General features: G+C 43.1%; 2 protein-coding genes and 1 long non-coding RNA gene across 7 annotated transcripts; 1 reads left to right on the forward strand and 2 right to left on the reverse strand.

The window, feature by feature from the left end:
* Window positions 1–1,183: 1,183 nt before the first annotated feature.
* LOC131109771 (uncharacterized) lies at window positions 1,184–5,999 on the reverse strand. 2 transcript variants are annotated; one of them, XR_013627022.1, is made up of 3 exons: window positions 5,691–5,999; window positions 2,243–2,304; window positions 1,184–1,386 (listed from the first exon to the last, which is right to left on the reverse strand). It is a non-coding gene; the product is annotated as an uncharacterized LOC131109771 (long non-coding RNA). The 2 variants fall into 2 exon arrangements; XR_009120784.2 differs by having other exon boundaries at window positions 1,184–1,379; window positions 5,691–5,994.
* slc38a10 (solute carrier family 38 member 10) lies at window positions 5,200–19,277 on the forward strand. Of its 4 annotated transcripts, none has more exons than XM_058062112.2 (18): window positions 5,200–5,414; window positions 5,561–5,810; window positions 7,049–7,166; window positions 7,430–7,475; window positions 7,574–7,667; window positions 7,749–7,892; window positions 8,805–8,929; window positions 12,423–12,525; window positions 12,728–12,910; window positions 13,115–13,226; window positions 14,120–14,226; window positions 14,318–14,471; window positions 15,251–15,418; window positions 15,502–15,936; window positions 16,013–16,078; window positions 16,795–16,815; window positions 17,249–17,389; window positions 17,476–19,277. In XM_058062112.2, exons 2-18 carry the CDS (start codon window positions 5,721–5,723, stop codon window positions 18,627–18,629), a joined length of 3,261 nt encoding a protein of 1,086 aa, XP_057918095.2. In that variant the 5' UTR covers window positions 5,200–5,414; window positions 5,561–5,720; the 3' UTR covers window positions 18,630–19,277. The 4 variants fall into 4 exon arrangements, with proteins under 4 accessions (XP_057918095.2, XP_057918096.2, XP_057918097.2 ...); XM_058062113.2 differs by lacking the exon at window positions 8,805–8,929 and adding an exon at window positions 9,484–9,608; XM_058062114.2 differs by having other exon boundaries at window positions 5,695–5,810.
* ndufaf8 (NADH:ubiquinone oxidoreductase complex assembly factor 8) lies at window positions 18,601–20,173 on the reverse strand. Its single transcript, XM_058062116.2, has 3 exons — window positions 19,912–20,173; window positions 19,536–19,646; window positions 18,601–19,459 (listed from the first exon to the last, which is right to left on the reverse strand). The coding sequence occupies exons 1-3, from the start codon at window positions 19,990–19,992 to the stop codon at window positions 19,439–19,441; spliced, it is 213 nt and encodes a 70-aa protein (XP_057918099.2). The 5' UTR covers window positions 19,993–20,173; the 3' UTR covers window positions 18,601–19,438.
* Between the last annotated feature and the right edge of the window lie 122 nt (window positions 20,174–20,295).

The following is a 20,295-nucleotide window of genomic DNA, read 5'->3' on the forward strand; positions in this document are numbered from 1 at the left end:
ACACGCTTGGCCCGCCCAGCGGCTTTCATACATGCAGGAAGGCGAGATCAAAGGCGTCCACGGCGAGGGCTGAATTTCGATGAGAAGAGAAGAAAGGAAGAGGAAGGGAGAACAAGCAGAGGCGGGGAGGGCATATGAAAAAAGGGAGCCAGGAAGGTGCGGGAGGGGGGGGGGTAGTATACACCGCACAGGGGGAGGGAAGAAAAAGAAATGGGAGGAATGTTGAAAGCGATGTCGACGTCTGAGTGAGTGTCGGAGAGTCTCACAAGGTCCGAGGCTGAAATCTGGAAACGCTTCCAAATTCTTTAGGATGCATTTTGTTGCTGAACAGATTGGGAGGCAAGTCTGTTTGACTCAATGACAGCTGCCCCCCCCCATTTGACTGTCCTGTGCGCAAAAGTCACTGGCTGGGCCAACAAAAATGACCCCAAGAGTGCAGCGCTGACTCATCCAAGAGGTCACAAAAGACCCCACAACAACAACCAAAGACCTGCGGGTCTCACTTGCCTCAGTTAATGTCCGTGTTCATGACACTGGGTAAAAATAGCCTTCATGGCAGAGTTCCAAGACAATAACCACTGCTGAACAAAAAAAAAACCCATTAAGGCTTGTCTCAATTTTGCCATAAAACATCTCGATGATCCTCAAGACCTTTGGGAAAATACTCTGCGGTCCAGCAAGACAAAAGTTGAAGTTTTTGGAAGGTGTGTTCCAGTTAACCTGGCTTAAAAGGAACACTGTATTTCAGAAAAACAACATCACTGCAACAGTAAAATATGGTGGCGGTAGTGCGATGGTCTGGGGTTGTGTTGCTGCTTCAAGACTTGGGAGAGTTGCTGTGATAAACGAAATCAGGAATTCTGCCGTCAACCAAAAAAAATCCTGAAGGAGTCTATCAGTTTGTGACCTCAAGCTGAAAACAACTTGGGTTCCAAAACACACCAGCAAGTCCACCTCTGAAGAAGACTTTGGAGTGATCTGAATCCTATTGAGATGCTGTGGCATGACCTTCAAAAGGCGCTTCACTCCTTCCAATGTGGCTGAATGACAACAATTCTGCAAAGACTAGTGGGCCAAAATCAAACAGAATAGGTCCCATTTAATACTATAACAGAGATAGTCTGGTCATCCATGTATAAAACTCTATAGAATCATTTCAAATCGGGTTTTGAACGCAAGCGTCATTTACAAAGAGAGATACTGTATGCAGGCCGCCCCATTTCCACCACTTTACCGAGTCCCCTTTAGTTGCAGCCCAGGAGGACAATAAATTATCACTCCCCTGTGTCAGAGCTTTGCAGCCGTGTGGAGTCACCAGTGAGACCTTCCTCTGTCTTGATCTGAATGTGAAGGAATTCCCACCCTCTGTGTGCCAAAACCTACATGCTGCAAAAAAAAAAATAAAAAAAAAAAAAAATTGGAAGCTCTGGATCACGCAGCTGCACGCCCACATGGACACCCTCACATGCAAACAACACGGATGCACAAACACACACAGAGGGGACACAGATATTGCAGCAATAGATCATTAGTAACAAGAGTTTTATAACACGTGCACACACAGGTTGTGGAACTTCACCACACTCGTACATTGCAAGTTTTCTAGATTTAATAGAGGAAAGCCAGCATGAATCCACAAAGTCATTCTGTTCCACTCAAGCAGACTATTCACAACACACTGACCACATGGATGTTTGTGTGCAAGTAGAAAATAAGCATATATGAATAAAAGTGAGTGTGTTCTCATGCAAATTTGGCATTTGACATGTTTGTGTGTGTTTGTGGACATGCATCTAGTGAGTGTGTGTGTGTGTGTGTGTGTGTGTAGTGAGAGGGGCTGTATTGACCCATCAGTGCTGCTCTGTCACCTCTTCTCTTTATGAGTCTGGCCTTTGAAAAACAAACTGGATTTATGGTCAGTGTGTGTGTGTGTGTGTGTGTGTGTGTGTGTGTGTGTGTGTGTGTGTGCCAGTCAGAGGGCAAACGAGGAAGGTTTCCATCGCTAAATGGTGTTCTACTGTAGAAAATAGGGCCTTTCTGCTGCCAAAGTGATGTAGAGGTCAGTTCTTACGAGTATTTAGTAAGATTCCAAGGTGAGCTAAGGGTCTGAGATCTCGTTTCTAGTTGGAAATATAACCATAGATTTTAAGCCATGGATGAAAATGAACCGGAGATGCGATGATGCTGATACAGCTGAAAAAAAAATAGTATGTCACATTTTGTATGACATCCTATTGAATACCTGTTGGATGAGTTGATGGTTTCCGTCGATACGAGTTGATCCTTGACGCACAGGCAAGAAATCTGGAAGACAAATGAGAAAGGATGCGTCACTAAATAGGTTAAACGTATGTTTTTTTTGGTGTGTTCACAAGCATTGATAAAGCGGTTTCATCTGTTGACGTTAGAGGTAAACCATATGTTGACCAAACGTCAGGTACATTATATTGGAGGGAGAACAGAATTGTGCATGTAAACACGGTGATGGGAGGATGATATGAACACGGAAATGAACGCGGTGTACGCATTGTGCACAGATGGCGACCTGGCGTCTCTCTCAGCGCCACACAACATCTTTAAAAAAAAAAAAAAATTATTTCACAGTGCACACTCTCATTCTGCACTTCCACTTTAGTAGTTTTTTTTTATTATCATAAACCTCACCTTAGCAAGATTTTATATCTACAGTAGGGCCTTTATGTGGTATGTTGGGGTGATGTGATTACTGATGAGTCTAATGTGTGGTCCATTTGCCTCATTAATGGAGCCGACACACGCCGTTCAGCCAAGAAAACGTCCATTGTCCCCCTTACCTTGCAGCTCTTAATGTGTAGCATTAGCCCAGCAGTTGTTAGTGCTAGACTGTAGTGCTTTGCTGATGGTCGAATGACAAAGTCTTAATAGAAGATAAAGGGAAGGCCGGGACAAAGGTAGGCAATGTTCGGCGGGATGCGGCCAATTCCAGTGTGAGAGGCCTGTCTAAAAAACCCTATTCATCGGCCGTCTAATGCTGGTGTGTAATTAAATGTGATTACTGGAGCAGGGGGCTCCTCTCTGCCTCTCTGAGGGCCACACACAAGGACTGGAGGCGACGTGCACGCTCTCATTAAGGAGCCGCTAACAGATGTACACAAGGTGGCGACCACAGGCAAACCGCAAATCGGCGCACATCTCCCTCTCACCGGCACATCAACAGACGCGAGAATTAAGTCCTTGACAAGATTTTTTTTTTTTTTTAGACGCTAAGGGAATCTGGATTGGAAGGGGTATAAAAGGACCACGGATGGCTTTGTTTTTCCCCTACCATCAAGGAGTGTGTGATTATTTGGGATGGGATTAAAACACGAGTTGGCGTGTCAAAGTTTCCAACAGACACAAACAAAATCTTTCCCGGAATGCGGAAAAATCAAACACAACCACATGGAAGGTAGCAAATAAAAATCAAGGCATCCTGTCAGAGATAATCACATATCAAGCAAGATGAAATCTAAACACAAATCCATTATGGTTTCCACACACACACACACGCACACCTTGTCTCGTCGCCTCTCCACTCTCGTTTCCTGGGCAGACATGGTCCCCTGGTGCTCATGGGAAATGCTGAGCATGCCAGGCCCCACAAAGGCGTCCTTTCAGCCACCCGCATGCTTGACCTGTGTGGGGTCACTGCTCTGCTTTGTGCCCCGTGACCCCCGAGCGACCTAGCGGGTCACAGCGAGGACCCTGGGTCAAATCCAGATGCCTGTGTCTAATTTCACCCAAAGTGGGTTATCCGTCCAAATCTGCCCTAAAATGTGCCCCCTTGCCTCTCGCCCTGATAACCCACTACCACTTCTAAACACATGACTGCTTCACGGAATACACATAGGTACTCTATGCACTTTTCATTGAAGTACTGTGAAGAATGTGCACACATACACACACAGGCCCGACCCCTGTAACTGCACTAATACCCCAACGCATGGCTTTTGGTCTATCCTGAAGGGTTAGGTGTGGAAAGACACAAATTCAAGCGCACCGATGCGCACACAGACGTGCACGCGCGCTCACACGGTTAAACGCAGCAGGCCTGGTCAAGGGCCTACCTTGAAGGATTAGGGGTAGAGAGACAGGACCCTCCAGCCAATCAACTGGTCTGTCACATTGATTTTAAGGGGTCATTGGTGCACCAGGAGCAGGGCTTTCCTGTCTTAACATCTCTGATCACACACACACACACACATGCATGCTTACACACACAAACATAGTCACAAGGCAGTTTAATCTAATTTATGTATCTATGTAGAACAGTGTACAATACAAGTCATGGAAAAGGGGGGAATGTGGTCAAATAGAGACACAAAAAAAGACTCTACTTCTATAAATGTGTTTTTTTGTGGTGTATCCCAATTGTGTACATTGCTAGCTAGCTCATATTAACTCACTGTATGATACAAGTATACTAAACATCTACATTTATGTAAATGGATCACTGTCGGCATTTTTTTGTGAGGGCTATAGCGTCAAATTAGCTACACTCCTATTGTGAAACTCCTATAGCAAACAAAACAATAGCCTCCTATCAGACAGGGCATCAAACCTTTTCAAGTAACATTTAAGGAGCTGGGGTTGTTTCATATTTTTTTTCCTGATGTCACCAAAGTGTTCTGTTTTATTCTTTTTCTCACACACACCTTTAGCTTCTGCACCACCCCCTCCTTATTTCCCTTTCCTGAATGGAATCTGCAAGCTGGAAAAACAGGATCCATGTATATACATTAATGTTATGATTACAAAGCCAGTCAGCGGTGGAGGAAGTATTCTAGTACTTTGTCAGATAATAATATTGAAATCCCCTAACAGCAAAAAAGCACAATCTAATAATCAAAAGTGCTAATTCTATATTTATTTAATATGTTTAGACATGAAATTACTACAGTGATTAACTGATGAAGCTTTAACTCTTAAAATAATAAAATGACAAATCGGAACCAATATGTAGAATAAGTTCTCAAAATGAAGTATTATATAAACTATAATATAAGTATAATATGAGTCAGACAGGCCAGGATAAATGATTATTGTATATTTTTACAACAAAAGTGAAGACCAGTAGAATCAACTATCAATGTGCAACCGCTAAATGGCCACTAGAGGGCGTCCACTAGTTTAACGGGTGTAGAAACCTGCAAGCTGTGTTGTCTTCGTCCATCCCCTTCCTCGTTTACAATCACTTCCTGGTTACGAGGGCAGGGAGGGAAAAAAAACACGCCTCACATTACATGTAATACTTCGGGCGGAGTTGCTATAAATCCGTGGCTCAACATACATTTTTTGTGTTTTTCCACTATTATTCAGCTAAACTGACTGATGAATGACACGACAATACAAATGATCACATAACCAGGGGCGACGCGGTGGTGAAATTACAAACGGTAAAGTTGCTATCTTGACGTTTTAATTGTTTGAACTATTTTGTTTTTAATTCTAATGTTGAAGTACACGTCAATGTACTATACAGGAAACGCATATCGTGGTATGCATCGTGTACATTTAGTTGTTTTGTGTATTATCCCAACAGCGCCACGTCACTGCTAGGCGAAGGAGTTGCAGAACCCCGGAATTTAGACGAACCCCGGCGTTGAACCAGTGATTAGACGGTGACATTGCAACTTTTAAGCAACCCCCCGTGTTGTTTTACATTTACCTACCCAGGGAAAAGAGTCGTTCGGCTGTCCAAAATGACGGCGTCCAACTGGGGTCTCATCATGAACGTGGTGAACAGCATTGTCGGCGTCAGCGTGCTCACCATGCCCTTCTGCTTCAAACAGGTAAGTGCTCTGCTCGAGTGCGCGGAGGTCAACCTTCCGCTCGCCCCCGCGCCACAGTCGCCATTTTTTTTATTCAAATGACACCATTCATGCAATAAATGCGATAGATGTAGTTTACAATTGCCAAGAAACGAAACCGTGTGTGAGTGGTTCCCCTTTTGGGATTTAACTAAACAAACACTACTCCATATTTACAACAGTGATTATTATTGTTTGACTTGGCAGCGAGTTAATTAATCATGTGAAACGAATATCACTCTAGTATCACAAGAGTCAAATAATAGGCCTAATTAAGCAGGGGGACAACTTAAAGGGGAACTGCACTTTAAATTTTTTAAAAAATCATTCACAATCCTTATGTGAAAGATGAACACATATTTTTTTTCCTTTTCTGTGCATTCTAACGTGAGAAAACGAGTTAATATCAGCGAGCTAACAATGGATGTCATGGGAAATACATATTTTGACGCTATATCCCTCACAAAAAAAACCTCCAACAGTGTTGCATTTACAAAACTGTTATACTAACCATATACTAACCATTCAGCGATATTATTATTGAATTAGCTAACATAAAAACGTATTTTTATCTGGCAGACTAACACGACCCATTGCTAAACGCTCAATGGAAGAGTGGATACGTAGCTCTTAATTTCGCTACAAAGACTCAACAAGATGCTTGTTTGTCATCAGCATGTTTTACTTGCGGACTGGAGCACGTGTCTTGTGCTGGAAGATACAGCCATCCCAACAGGAGCGGACATCATAAGTGTTGTCGCTGCTGTTGTTGTCGACAGAACTAGCAGAAGAATGTGTAACAATGCGCAGAGAAAATAAGTTTGGGTAGTGTTTTAAATCATCAAAAATACGGCAAGATATTGCAACTATGACATGTTATCATCAGTGTTAATGCATGATCACAGCATGTATATCAAACCATGCAATGTTGTTAGAGCTTTTTTTAGAGGTCAAAATAGGTGTATCACAATGATGTGCATTGTTAGCTAGCTCATATGAACTTGTTTTCTCGTGTTATAATGCACTGAAAAGAGACAGAAATATGTGCTTGTGTTTCACATAAGGATTGTGAATAACTGGACCTTTTTTGCAATTTTGCCCATCATACACAATCCCTACGTCCTTATATCTTTATGTTTCTTCTTTGATTATAGTCATGATCATTCAATTAAAGGCAAAATCATGTTGTCTATTTAACCTTTGCTCTGTTTTTGTCTCAGTGTGGGATTGTACTGGGAACTCTCCTTTTGTTCCTTTGCTCCTGGATGACCCACAAGTCGTGCATGTTCCTGGTTCACACCGCCAGCAACACCAAAAGAAGGACCTACGCTGGGTTGGGTAAGATACGTATTTTCTGGAAAGAAGACTATCACCACTGCCTCAGACAAAAGGGATCTTGATTACAGATATTAAATATATCAAATGAGATGTTTATGTTGTAGTCTAGTACACACAGTCAAACAGTAGTGGATTCAGTGTGTTTTAGTGCAACTCTTGATTTGGTTTGATGGCTGGTGTCAAAACCGAGAGGCTATTTTTAGACATTGCCACATGTTTGCACACACCTTGTTCACAGGCTAATATCACTCCTGTCTCTGCAGCCTTCCACGCTTATGGCAAACCAGGAAAAACACTGGTGGAAACCAGGCAAGTTTCATCGTTCGCACCCATTGTGAATATTATTCATCTACATTGTCAACCCTCAATAATAATAATATCTATTTTATGCCTTATTGTCATTGCAGTATGATCGGTTTGATGTTGGGCACTTGTATTGCCTTCTATGTGGTCATTGCCGATTTGGGATCAAATTTTTTTGCTCAACTGTTGGGTTTACAGGTTGGAGACATCTTTTTAAAAGCATCACCAAAATTGATGTGAAAAATTAAGTAAATAAATTCCTATGATTTGTTTTTAAAGGTGACGGGCAGTTTTCGCATTCTACTGCTGATCGCAGTGTCTCTCTTCATCGTGCTCCCTCTGAGTCTACAGAGGAACATGATGTCCTCCATTCAGTCCTTCTCGGCCATGGCACTCATGTTCTACACCCTCTTCATGTTCACGGTAAGCGAGCTGCTTTCTCTCAGACTCAATTCTTTTTATTGACAGATTATTTATATAATATTTACTTTAGTTCTGCATGGGCTTACATTGGTGTGAAAAGTGTAGTGGATTTTGTTTCCTCCCTTAAAAGTTTCATTTATAAACTGAGTTGTGTTTTCAGTTGTGTTGTCTATGACTAATATTTAAATTTGTCTGATTTGACTTATACTCCAGAGCAACTTATAGGTGTTTTTTTTTTCACACTGACAGCCACGAAAGGATGCTCTAGGCTTGTGTGCTTAACTGCGACGGACCACAAATCCCCCCCAAAATCTAATTGTGCAGATTACAAGCTGCAAGTAAATTAGTTATGTAATGTTGTTTAGGCTATTGTTATCTGAATAACATAACAATAATATGTTCCGTTAACACTGTGGTTCTCAATTATTTTCTGACCTGTGTGATGTCAAAGTGACTGAAAACAATTGCTGCATTTTTTATTCCTTAAGAACAGAGGTACTCAATTAGAAAATGTGCATTTTTGTCCTCTTAAATTGCATTTTTATTGTGTAAAATATTTTCAAATGTTTGAATTCAGCAGCCATTTCCAGCCTTTTGTGATTCACTTGTGTGTCTTCTACTCACATCTACTCCTGCTTCCACAGGCTTCACATTGCATTACAGTAATTCTGTCGATTTAATTCTGTGGCATGTCAACAGGCTGAAGAAGTTATAGATGCAGATCCATCCCAGAACCCCTGAACCCTCTAACAATCACAAATCTCCTCTCTTATCCCTCCCGCTCTTTCTTTCTTTTTACCTTTGTGTGTGTTGTTTTCCCCTCGTTTGCACTTTTTACCCTCTCTCCCTGTCTGGCACCCACACGTTCAACTCTCCTCTCTTTCATCGCTCTCCCTGCTGCTCATGCTGTAGATAGTGTTGTCGTCCCTGCGCTACGGCATAATCTCAGGCTCCTGGGTGGAGCGGGTTCACCTGTGGCGCTTCAAGGGCGTCATACAGTGCCTGCCCATTATCGCCACAACCTTCTGCTGTCACCCGTAAGTAAACCCTGGGACCCACCCCCAGTATATTACACCACCAGTTGAAGGGAAGTGGAGGAGGTGCCACTTTTGGAGCCTGAACGTCGTTGCCCTGTAAAACGTCCTCCCACAATGCCTAAACATCTTGCTAGTTTCCCTTCATTTTTCACCTTTAATTGGATTTTTCTCAGAGTCGTTGTCACCTGTGTGTGTGTGTGTGTGTGTGTGTGTGTTTGTCTGGATGGCAGTAGCGGTGTTAAAAGTCAACTGAAATGATCATTTTTCAATCCCTTAATATTACCTTCAGGATGAGCAGCCTGCATGGAGAATGCTGTTTCATAGAGTAACCTTTCATTTGCTTCCTTTTTTTTAATGTAGCATTTCATTTTTATTTCACTGCCATGCAAATTTTGCAGGTTTCTGTATAGCATAAGGTCGCCATGTCCTCATCTTTTCTGGTTCTCTCTCCTCATTCATGATTTATACACATGCATGGAATCCCCCCCCCTTTCTCTTCATCCTGTCTTTATTTGGTTTGTGCTGTAACCCCAACGCCCCCTCCTTCCCCTTAGATGGTGCTGTCCTCATTCAGACATGGGCTGCTCAGTGGCTGGTGGCTAGGGCAGGTCAATGTGGTGCGCTGGGAGGGGGTGTTTCGCTGTCTCCCCATCTGTGGGATGGCCTTCGCCTGTCAGTCGTAAGTACTACTCCCGCACAGGACAGTACTTTTAAAACAAAACGTCTCACAAGCTCACTGACGGCGAGACATTAGACTGTAGTCCCTACGCTGGATGGATGGTCACACTTTGGCTAATTCCTGCAGGGAGTTTTAATCTTATTACTACATTTAATCCTGAATGAATGCATGTCCCCTTGCATGATTCCTCAGAGCCACAGTGGAGAGTTTGAATGAGAGGCAAATTTTTGTAGATTTTTAGTAGGGCTGCTCAATGGACGAGTGGTTAGCATGTTTGCTGTGGATGTTTAAATCCTATTTTTCAATTGTCCAACTTTGAGATGTTCCAATGCAGACGTTAGCTTAGGTCGGCAGAGTTTCGCAATACAGTATTTATTAGGAGTGTCCCAATACAACTTGTTCACTTCCGGTCCGATATCAATATTGCAGCTTTGAATATCAGCGATACTGATAGCGACATCAATCTGATATCAGTATGAATCATACATACTTTCATTAATTATTTTGTAGTTTACAATGTTAGAAAAACTTGATGTAGTGATATTACTCATATGGAGAACAATAATTAGTAACAGTAGGTATGAGAAAAACAGACCTATTTATTTTCAGCATTAGGTGTATAGTTTTAGCCATCATGTAATAGCAGCTAGGCATAATATAGCGAGGTTCGAGGTGCTCAATTAATCATTAAACCTGACTTTACCCATCACTGACACTTGCTGGTCTTCTTTTCTGTTCGCCATTTCCCGATGGGCTTGGTCGTACTAAACTTGTCCGCTTCTGTGCCACTACGGGAAACTTGTGCACGAGCTGCAACGTATTTTGGAATTTAACAAAAAAATACACATGGCCGACATCACTCCTACTCTTTGATAAACACGTTAGCAGCTCTTATTGTGATCACGTGGACACCCGCGAGTATTTCTGTTAGGCATTATGTTTAATGGGAGTTACTCACCAATATTTTCCTCCACTTTTCTTAACACACTGTCATAAATGATCATCACATTTTAACAGCTCAGTCAGAACTTTCTCATCCCTTACATCCCTTACCCATCTGCATGCTTGGTTGCTTCTTTTCTTTTCTGCTCCTCACTTTGGGTTAGTGGCGATCATGTGACGGTCTAAATTTGTATGTGTGAAGTCAGCAGAAGACGTTTGGGTGGCATAAGGGCTTGGGTGTATAAATGCAAGAGAGTGAGGTAATTTGGGACTGGAACAAGACTTTGCACACGCTTCTCAAGAAAACCTGCTTGTGTGTGTGTGTGTGTGTGTGTATGTATACTCGTGTCCGGTCGCCAGGCCCCGTGAGGGCAGCTGAGTGATACTTGGCAAGATGATATGTTGGCCCGCCGTCAGGGCCAAGCGAAGAAGGAGATCCCGCCGTTAGGTGGCAGGCGGGTTGAAGCCAAAACCACTAATCAACGTGCTGGACTGCGGTCCTCCCACAAACACACGCTGATGTATTCACACACTGATTAAATAGCTCTCAGCACATTGACGTTTTATTACATTCATGAAGCACGTTTACTTGCCGTTACATCATTACTTAACATTGCCATTATGACGTAATGGGAGATGGCCCTGTTGTGTTTTTGGCTGAGGGCAAAGACACTCTATTGACAAATGTATTGAGACACCAGGCCTTTATACCAACAGGAAAATGGTTCTCCCTTCACAGCTATAACCTATCAAAGGTCTCTCGAGATGTCTATTCTAGTCGCCGATGGTGTTTGATAGGGTTCTTTGACACCTCATCCCAGTGTGCCTTTATGGACTTTGGGGCACAGTCATACTGGAACAGACTGTTCCCATAATGTTGCAAGCATTGACATGCGTCAGTTGTTTTAGTGAAGTAGTTTTATAGGCGCACTTCACCTTGACGGGTGCAAGAAGGCTTCAGGGGAGGTGCAGCAGCTTGAGAAAAATACAGAAAAAGATTTTCAAACCTGTTACTGATCACTTCAGTTATGTTTAAAGGCAAAATGAATAGATTTTTAGTTCCCGTAGAAAATAAAAACACAGTATTGTGCACTTCCAGTCACCGTTAGATGCCTTATTTCCCCATTGCCGTATTTATTAACTTTGGTATTGAGGTGTAATGGTTTGTGGATTAAACACGGAGCAGGCATACAGGACAGTTCTTGCTCATAAAGAGTGTATAAATGTGAGGCAGGATAAGACAGAAGAAGAGACAGTGAAAGTTATGGCCTTTTGCTCATCTGTCTTTTCACATGCGTGCCGGAGAGAGAGGACTGCGAGGCCAAGTTTATAATGCTTTAAAACCTGCCAGGACCTGCATGGTGTTAAATATCAGCTTGTAAATCTATTCTTTAATGCAACCACACCCTCCAACAATTTCTTATAGTGCATAGCGGAGAGTCATGGTGAAAAATAAGACAGAATTATAGCCTTGACTATTGTCACTATTGTCATCCCACTCCCTGTCACAAACACACACACCTCACATGATGAACCCCCTCTACTGCCTTTGCATAAATTCCATCCATTACAAATAGTAACAATATTTTTCTTTGCGTTGTTGCACATATGTTTATAAATTGCTAATGTTAAACATAATGTCCAATTGAGGAATTTGGACACTGAGCCACCTGTACCAAACTTGCTGCAGCCATGTGATGAGCCTGTCTAACACTGTTCCATTATTTTGTGACATCAGATTGGCTAAATTAACCAGATGAAACTCAGTTGGGTTGTAAGGCTTCACAGATGGCACGTGGATGCAGCAACGTGCCTCAGCGTGACGGTTGTAGGGATGGTGTTTGTAGTCTGTTGTATGCTTCTCTCTTACAGGCAGGTGCTGCCGACCTACGACAGCCTGGACGAGCCATCTGTCAAACGCATGAGCACCATCTTCACTTCGGCACTCAACGTCGTCACCGTCTTCTACATCACTGTGAGTGAAGATGCACTCGTCCACCAGCTGTGTTTATCACGCAGGGATTATTGGTTGCTAGCATGACTAAAGGTGAAAGTATATAGTGTGGACTCTTTTAGACCTTAGTCGTAGCAATGTTGTACCAACAGTAAATGTAATGCAACCCTAATTGATGTCTTATCTGGAGAACGGTGTGCTCATGGAGGCATTCTTCTTCCAGGTGGGCTTCTTCGGCTATGTCAGTTTCACAGAGAACATTGCGGGCAACGTGTTGATGAACTTCCCTTCCAACTTGGTGACAGAGATGATCCGAGTGGGCTTCATGATGTCTGTGGCCGTCGGCTTCCCGATGATGATCTTGCCTTGTCGCCAGGCCATCAACACCATGCTCTTTGAACAGCAGGTGAGCTTCGAAGTCCACCACACAGTACAGAGTATGCACTGTTGGCTGTGTCTGATTTTGTTATGATATACACGTAGCATGCAGGTTGGCGTACTGTATTATTATTATTATTATTATTATTATTATTATTATTATTACACATTTTGGGAATTTACATTTGAGTGTATCAAATAATATTTTGTTGTGTTCTGGTGTGCATTGCAGCAGAAAGACGGGACGTTTGCTGCCGGTGGATACATGCCGCCTCTACGTTTCAAGATGATCACCCTCAGCATTGTGTTTGGCACTATGTTGGGAGGCATTCTCATCCCCAATGGTACATCCTGTTTTTTTTTTTTTAGCTCTTTTAGTGGACGTCTCCAAATGTGCATGTGTTCCTTTGTATGGGCGGAGTCACTTTGGGCTACTTTTACGACACGTGTGAATGTGACTTTATGAGTCTGTGACTGTCACACTGGAACGCAGTCTTTAAATCAGAGCTCTAACTTTTATCTCCTTTCAGATGGGCAGACAGGGGGATGAAAGAGGGGGCTCTTAGTCTTTTGGACTTTGATTGGTTTCCCGTACACACTGCGTGTCTGTTGGTCACACTCACACCTCCAAAATGTTCACAGAGACAGGACCATTTTGAGTTTGTTGCATTAATTCTTTTTATGAGGACTTTTTGTTTACCTTTTGATAGGTTGGACGCACACAAATACAAACACACACACACCGCTTGATTCTTTGTGTATCTAATCAAACTAATAGACTGTAGAGAAGGGCGGTAAGGGCCCCTGGGAGAACAGACACTAAATCTGAGACAGACAATATGGTGTCAGTCCTCTGGATAAGCGATGGCTTTCCGGGTCTGAAACCAGGCCAACTCATCCCACAGAGACGGGGGTGGGGGCCTGTGTGCTCTGCTGCCAGGAGCTGGGGGTGCCAAGGATGCGAGCCCGGAGCAAGGGCCTGGGCGGCAGCTGATTATGAATGGTGGTAGCGAGTTTGAATGGAGCTAGCGATAGGGTAACTGCTTTTAGTATGACACAGCACAACAGGAAACAAAGCCTCTTTGCCAGTGTGTACTTTTTGGACTCTCAAAAGTACTTAAATATTTTACATCAAGCTAGCTATGACACCTTTATGCATTACTGTAGTTCTATCATTGTCATCCACCTTTTTAGATGTACAGGACAAAGTAGACATATCTGTGCTGTGTCTCCGTAGTGGAAACCATTTTGGGTCTCACTGGAGCCACCATGGGCAGCCTCATCTGCTTCATTTGCCCCGCTCTCATCTACAGGAAGATCCAGAAGAACGGCGTCATAGCTCAGGTTTCAAGAAATTCCACTTCCACTTATTTAATTTCACATATTTTATAAAGACACTGATAACTTATATCTCCTTTTGCTCATTTGTCAATAGCTGGTGCTTTGTGTGGGTCTGGGCATTCTTCTCATCAGTACCTTCACCACCCTGTCCATCTCAGCCCAGAACCCCAGCACCAAAGTCCAAGCTCCTCCTCCTCCAGCACCTGACAAGAGCAATCTGCAAGTACCAGATATCATGGAGCTGCACGGTAAAGACATGCGCCACTGGCTGACGATGTTTCACGCCAAACATTTATCTGCAGGAAAGCATCGTCATCCAAACTTCTCACTAAATTACATTTTTCTTTAAAGGTCTAAAACACCCATTTAATCAATATGAGCCTGTATAGAGGGTCTAAAGCAAAACAGAGCTAAGCTATTTTTCATTCCATGCTCAACAGAGTGACTGATAGGGAGACAGTCAGGGCAAGAAGATAACACTTTGATAATATCTTGAGAGCATCTCTAAGAGCTTGACATTGATGGAGCAAGACTGATGCCCTTCAGACGCAGGCAGTTTTCCCCCCTACCTCATTTCCTTTGACACCCCCCCCCACCCCAACTCAAATGTTGTCTTCGCCCACCTTCCCGCTGTACCTCCTGTGGCAAAAAACCCACTGAAAACTGCATCTATGCAAAGGAAAGGAGGATGAGGATGTACTATTTTGGCAGACAAAGAAAATAGTGGCGAAAAAGAAAGCTGCATGTTAGTTCAGTCCAGATGGTTTCACATCCCCTATTCACTCGGTAGTTTTGCACAAAATCAGTTACACCCTGTTTGTGTCAGTATTCGTTGGTTGGGGGGGGGGGGTCAGCGATATAGGAGACTCTACTGTTAATTGGAACATTTACAGTCATTTAGTTCCATCCACCCGCCTCTTACATTACATTACATTGTAGTAAGAGTATTGACTAAAAGTCATTTTACACACTAATCAACAGGAGTTGTCATGTCATATTTTCTGTGTGTCTGCACATATCTATGTAGATAATGCTCCAAATAAGCCAGCAGAGATAGACCACCCTGACCTCCAAGCAGTGGAGTTGATGCAACCTGACAAGAGGGAGCAAGAGGAAGCCCTCCAGATTAAAGGACCAGTGGAACTGCCTGAGAGCAAGAAGGAGGAAGAGGTGCAGTTGGACCGCCCTGATGCTGGTAAGAAAACCTGAGCCGGGGTCAGAAGACGAACGGCCTCTAAATTGAATGATATGGAAAATCACCCTTTTCTGTTGACGCAGGCGTAGCTGTGCCAGAGGGAGAGGCCCACCGCCACGAACCACCGATCCCTCATGATGAGGTCCAGATAGACACGAGAAAGAACAATGCAGAGCTGGAGGAAGAAAAGCAAAAGGCAGACGTGAAGGAGAACAGAGAAGATGTAGTGCAAGGTGGAGGTCCTCCCATTGATACAGGAGGCAAAAAAGAGGAGAATGATCAAGACAAGCAGAAGCCTGTCATTGTGGTTGTGAAGAAAGAGGAAGTGGACCTCGGTGGAGGTGAAGCCCAGTCCAATGAAGTGCTTGAGAAGGTGGCTGAAGAAGCAGGGAAGAATCAGCATGCTCTCCCCTTAAAAGATGTGGAGAAGCTCGATGCTGTGAAAGACCCCCTTGCACCACTCGCCAATCAGGCTGCAGTGGAGCAAGCAGAGAAAGCAGACAAAGCTGCCGGGAAACGTGAGTGACGGATGTGTTGCAAGTCTAGAAGTGACCGCAGTAACGTGAACCTGTCCTCTATTTGATGTTATTTCAGTGCCTCCTGCTGGTGAAGAAGCTGCAGCTGCAGACAGCAAAGATGCAGCAGACGAGAAGATGGAGGGTGAGTAGCGACTTTGTCATATAGCTTTTTAAAAAGTCAACGGCAGCAGTAACCATAGTTGTGGCTAGTGAGTGTATACAGTATTTGAATATCTGTGTGTACATGAAAAGTCAGATATTTTTATTATGTTAAAACATTTTATACATTTTAAGACACGTCGCAGTCAAGCAACTCACATAAACATCATAAATTGATAAATTATGTCTACTGCTATGGAGAATGTCCTGACTATTTTTCATCTCACTTTGCTTGTTTTTTATCATCGCTGTGATCCTTTCTTGCTTGTTGCAGTTTTTTTTAAAGACCAGTGGGTTTACACGGAAGGGGTTTCCCGTTTTCACTTCCCATTCAATACCAATATTGCAGCCTTGAATATCGCTTGATATGGATATCAAAAATACATACTTCTATTGCGTGATTAGCACATGCTGTTTTTGTGATTACGTGTGCTCTAGCCCGCCGCTGCTGGATAAACACGCTGGGGTGGAGTCTGGAATCGAGTGCTTGAATCGGAGTACCACTATTTTAGATGGAGGCCTATGTAATATGATATCAATATCGCATCAGGACAACCCTACAACACTGCTGCTGAATACACGCTTGGCTTTTTGTTTTTTATTTCTTTTGGCACTTTCTTGTTCTGTTAATTATTCTGGTGCTCTCTCTTCTCCTACTACATTTTTACCTCTGCTCTTCTTTTCTCTGCCGGATCACAGTGATAAAAAAGCTGGTCGCAGGTATGACGTCCCTCTCGCTCCTTGTTTCTAATTCACAATAATCTCTGTGTGTTCATGAATGTAACCATTCATATAGTACTTGTGAGGCTTTGTCTAACATAGTTTTTGTTTAGAGGTATGTTTGCATTGATTTGTGTTAGATATCCCACTCACGTTTGTCTTTACAAAAATAATGCTCACTCAATCAATTTAATAGTTGGCATCATACCGAGCACTATTTCATATTATGCCACTTGTTGCTAAATAAAATGCATTTCTATATCATCTAGTCACCCTTATGGAAATATTCAGTTAATACTACTAAAAATGGAGCATTATTCTGGTAAAGACAAGAGTGTTTACAATAGAATTTCATTATAGTCCCATTCGTCCCTCACTTCCACGGTTTCCTTACTAGACTCATGAATATTTGGTGCTGTCCTTGTCCCTGTAGAGGGCCAGCTGGATCATGCAGTCCTGCTTCAGGTCATCAAGGAGCAGCAGGAGCAGCAGAAGAGACTTCTTGACCAGCAGGAGAAGCTTCTTGCAGTCATAGAAGAGCAGCACAAGGAAATACACCAAAAACAGCCAGGTGGTATGTAGGCTACCTTGCACTCATGCAGCACTCGTGCACGCACAAATTGTGCAACATGATGTACATTCATCATCATGCTACCACAGGCGAGCCGGAGAAAGGCCTCCAGGAACACGACGAGGAGGCAGAAGGAGGAGCGGCAAAGCCTAGAGAGTCCGTCCTGGCCGCAGATGTGAAGCAGCCCAAGAATGCAGCAGGAGCCGGCGTTCCACAAGCTGCTGGTGCTGACCCTCATGCTGTGGTCCAGAATCAAGCTCAGGTTGAGGACAAGGGAGCGGAGGTAGCCAAATTAGCTGATGCAGCAGCTGACAAAGAAAACAACCCTGTTGCACCGAAAGCAGAAGCCCATCAGCAGAGTGATCTGGGGGCGAGAGGAGTACCCTTAATGAGGAAAGTACCTGAGGTTCATCAGCCTGTAGCTCAAAACGTACAGCTTAAAGATGAGGAACACAAGCTGGATGATGAAAAGGAGAACATGAACAAAAGGGAGCGTGACAGACTAGAACAGGAACAGCTTGATCGGGAGATGAAGGAAAAGGTGGCCAGAGAACGGGAATCGGAGAAGAAAGCAGGAAGAGACCAGTTGGAAAAAGAACAGCTGGAGAGAGAGGCACAAGGAGAACTGGCCAGAGAGCAGGAGAGACTTGAGAAAGAAAAGATCGAGAAAGAGGTACAGGCTCGGGTGGAAAAGGAGCGACAGGAGAGGGAGAAGCGAGAGAAGGCACTAAAAGAGAAATTAGCACAGGAGAAGGCCGCCGAGGAGAGACGCCAGCAGGAGATGGAGAAAGCAGACAATGAAATCGTTGAGAGAAAAGAAAAGGAGGCGCAGGAGAGGTTAGCCCAGCTGGAGCAAGACCTGGAAGCCCAAAACGCCGCACAGGGGGCTCGGAGAGAAGACGGCGAAGCTTTGAAGAAAGGAGGACGAGACCTCAAAGAGAAAGTTGCTGCTCAGGCGGACCCCGGAGAGGGTGAGGAAGACGGGGCCATCAAAGCCCAGGCTCACCCTCAGGGCTCCCACGAGATGGCGAGGGACGAGGGAGAGGTGGATCTAAAGAGAAGGCGCAGGGCTGTGGGGGCTCTGGAGAGGCCCGTGGTGCCCAGGGCAGTGCATGGGCTGGAGCCCCTGCTGGAGCTCGGGGGCCACGACCTGCATGTAGCGCTTGAGGAGAAGCTACTAGCTGGGGCCATGGTGCACTCACGGCAGATTAAGCAGACCTCAGAGGATAAGGAGATGAAATAACTCTTTTACTCTCCTACCTGCACAGACTCCAAATAAATAGACAATTGTTACAAAGATTTTTTTTCCTGTTAAGCTTTGAAAAAAACCCAAAGTCCTTATAAAAGAACACCTTGTACATATTAACTTATTTTTGTCACACATCTGAGAAGTGAAGATTATCAATTATTAGATGGTTAAAATGTACATACATATATTTATATAAAATACATTCTATTGAGAAATCATGAGTCACGGTTGTCTTGACCTTGTGTTTATTTCTTTCTATTTCCTTTCTGCATTTTCTCATCTGTTCAATTGTGTAAATACTGTAAATGTGTAATAAATTTCCTTAAATTGTGTTTTTTTTTTTTGCCCCCTCTCTATGTTTCAATTCAACACAATGCTGGAGTGTTTTTAATCACAACCATAATGAGGTTTCTTGGCCCACAACTGAAGAAATCCCTATAGCACCTTTATCCCCATATGATCTATGTACAGAAGTTTAGTTGTTTTCCGCTGTACAAATACAGTAATATTTTGGTAAATACACATCATTGTCTTTGTACAGATGTATTTTCTGACTGTTTTTTTCTATAGAGATTGTTTTTATATGTAATTTGATTATAATAAAGGCTACAATTACCGGTAAATGGTACAAAGCAGTTTACTAAGATGACATTTTAGAGACATTTGAGGCTTGCATAAGAAATGGAAGTGTGTACAGTCCTATTCTAAGGCAGTTCGTTCGGTCAACATTTTGCTCTTGCAGCATCATTTAAGGTTGAACATCTTGACGACCAAACTTGCAACCCAGTTGAGGGTTTCCCCATTCATTTGACTTTTTTCTTGGCCTGTAATAAAACAAAGTCAGCTTTTTTTTTAATGGCAATTTAGCAATGAAAGTATGGATCTGATTTAGCCACTTACTGCATTTGCAAAGCAGGTCTTCAGTGCTGCAAATTCTTTAGCACAAAGGTCCTTCTTCAGTTCCTGTCTGCTTGTTGTGGTAGCTGCCACACATTTGCCATAAACAGCTGCCTAAATAACAATTAGTGGAATCAAAAGAATTAATTAATTCTGGTGACGTTTTACACCTTGTCACCGCAATAATAAACATTAAGTGAGATGATCACCACCCTCGCAGTGTCAATTACAATGAAAACTTAAGGTTACCGATCGTTTGATATTGAATCTATATTGGACCTAATGAAATGTACAGTACACATTATTGGACTATTTCTAGCAACCTAAAAAGTAACTTTAATAGATGACAATGATAATCACTAAGTTTTTCTATGCTTACCTCTTCCGAACATTGTGCAAAAAAATCTGGAAAACGTCTTAATTTCTCTCGGGTGCGGTTCCAAACATTTGATCCGGACATGGTGCTGTTTTCAGGGAACCATAAAACTGGACAGCATGAAACAAATGCAGCTTCCTCGTTGTTTTAGCCTGTCTGGAAGCTCTGCGATATGTATAAAACAAGCAAATCACGAGGTAGAAGACATATTTTTCACTGCATGGACAGCGCCATAGTGTTTCGACGGCTATTCAACGGCATACAATTGCAACAAAATGATTCGCTCATCTTCTTGCCAATCAGACCACAACACCAGATCTACGCTAAATGATTGGTTATGTTGGCTTGCGATGGACCAATTGAATTTTTTGTTGATGTCAGTCAGTG

The sequence above is a fragment of the Doryrhamphus excisus genome, linkage group LG2 (assembly GCF_037039965.1).
Source record: "Doryrhamphus excisus strain RoL-2023G ecotype Guam linkage group LG2, RoL_Dexc_Guam_v1.1, whole genome shotgun sequence".
Classification (NCBI taxonomy): Eukaryota; Metazoa; Chordata; class Actinopteri; order Syngnathiformes; family Syngnathidae; genus Doryrhamphus; species Doryrhamphus excisus.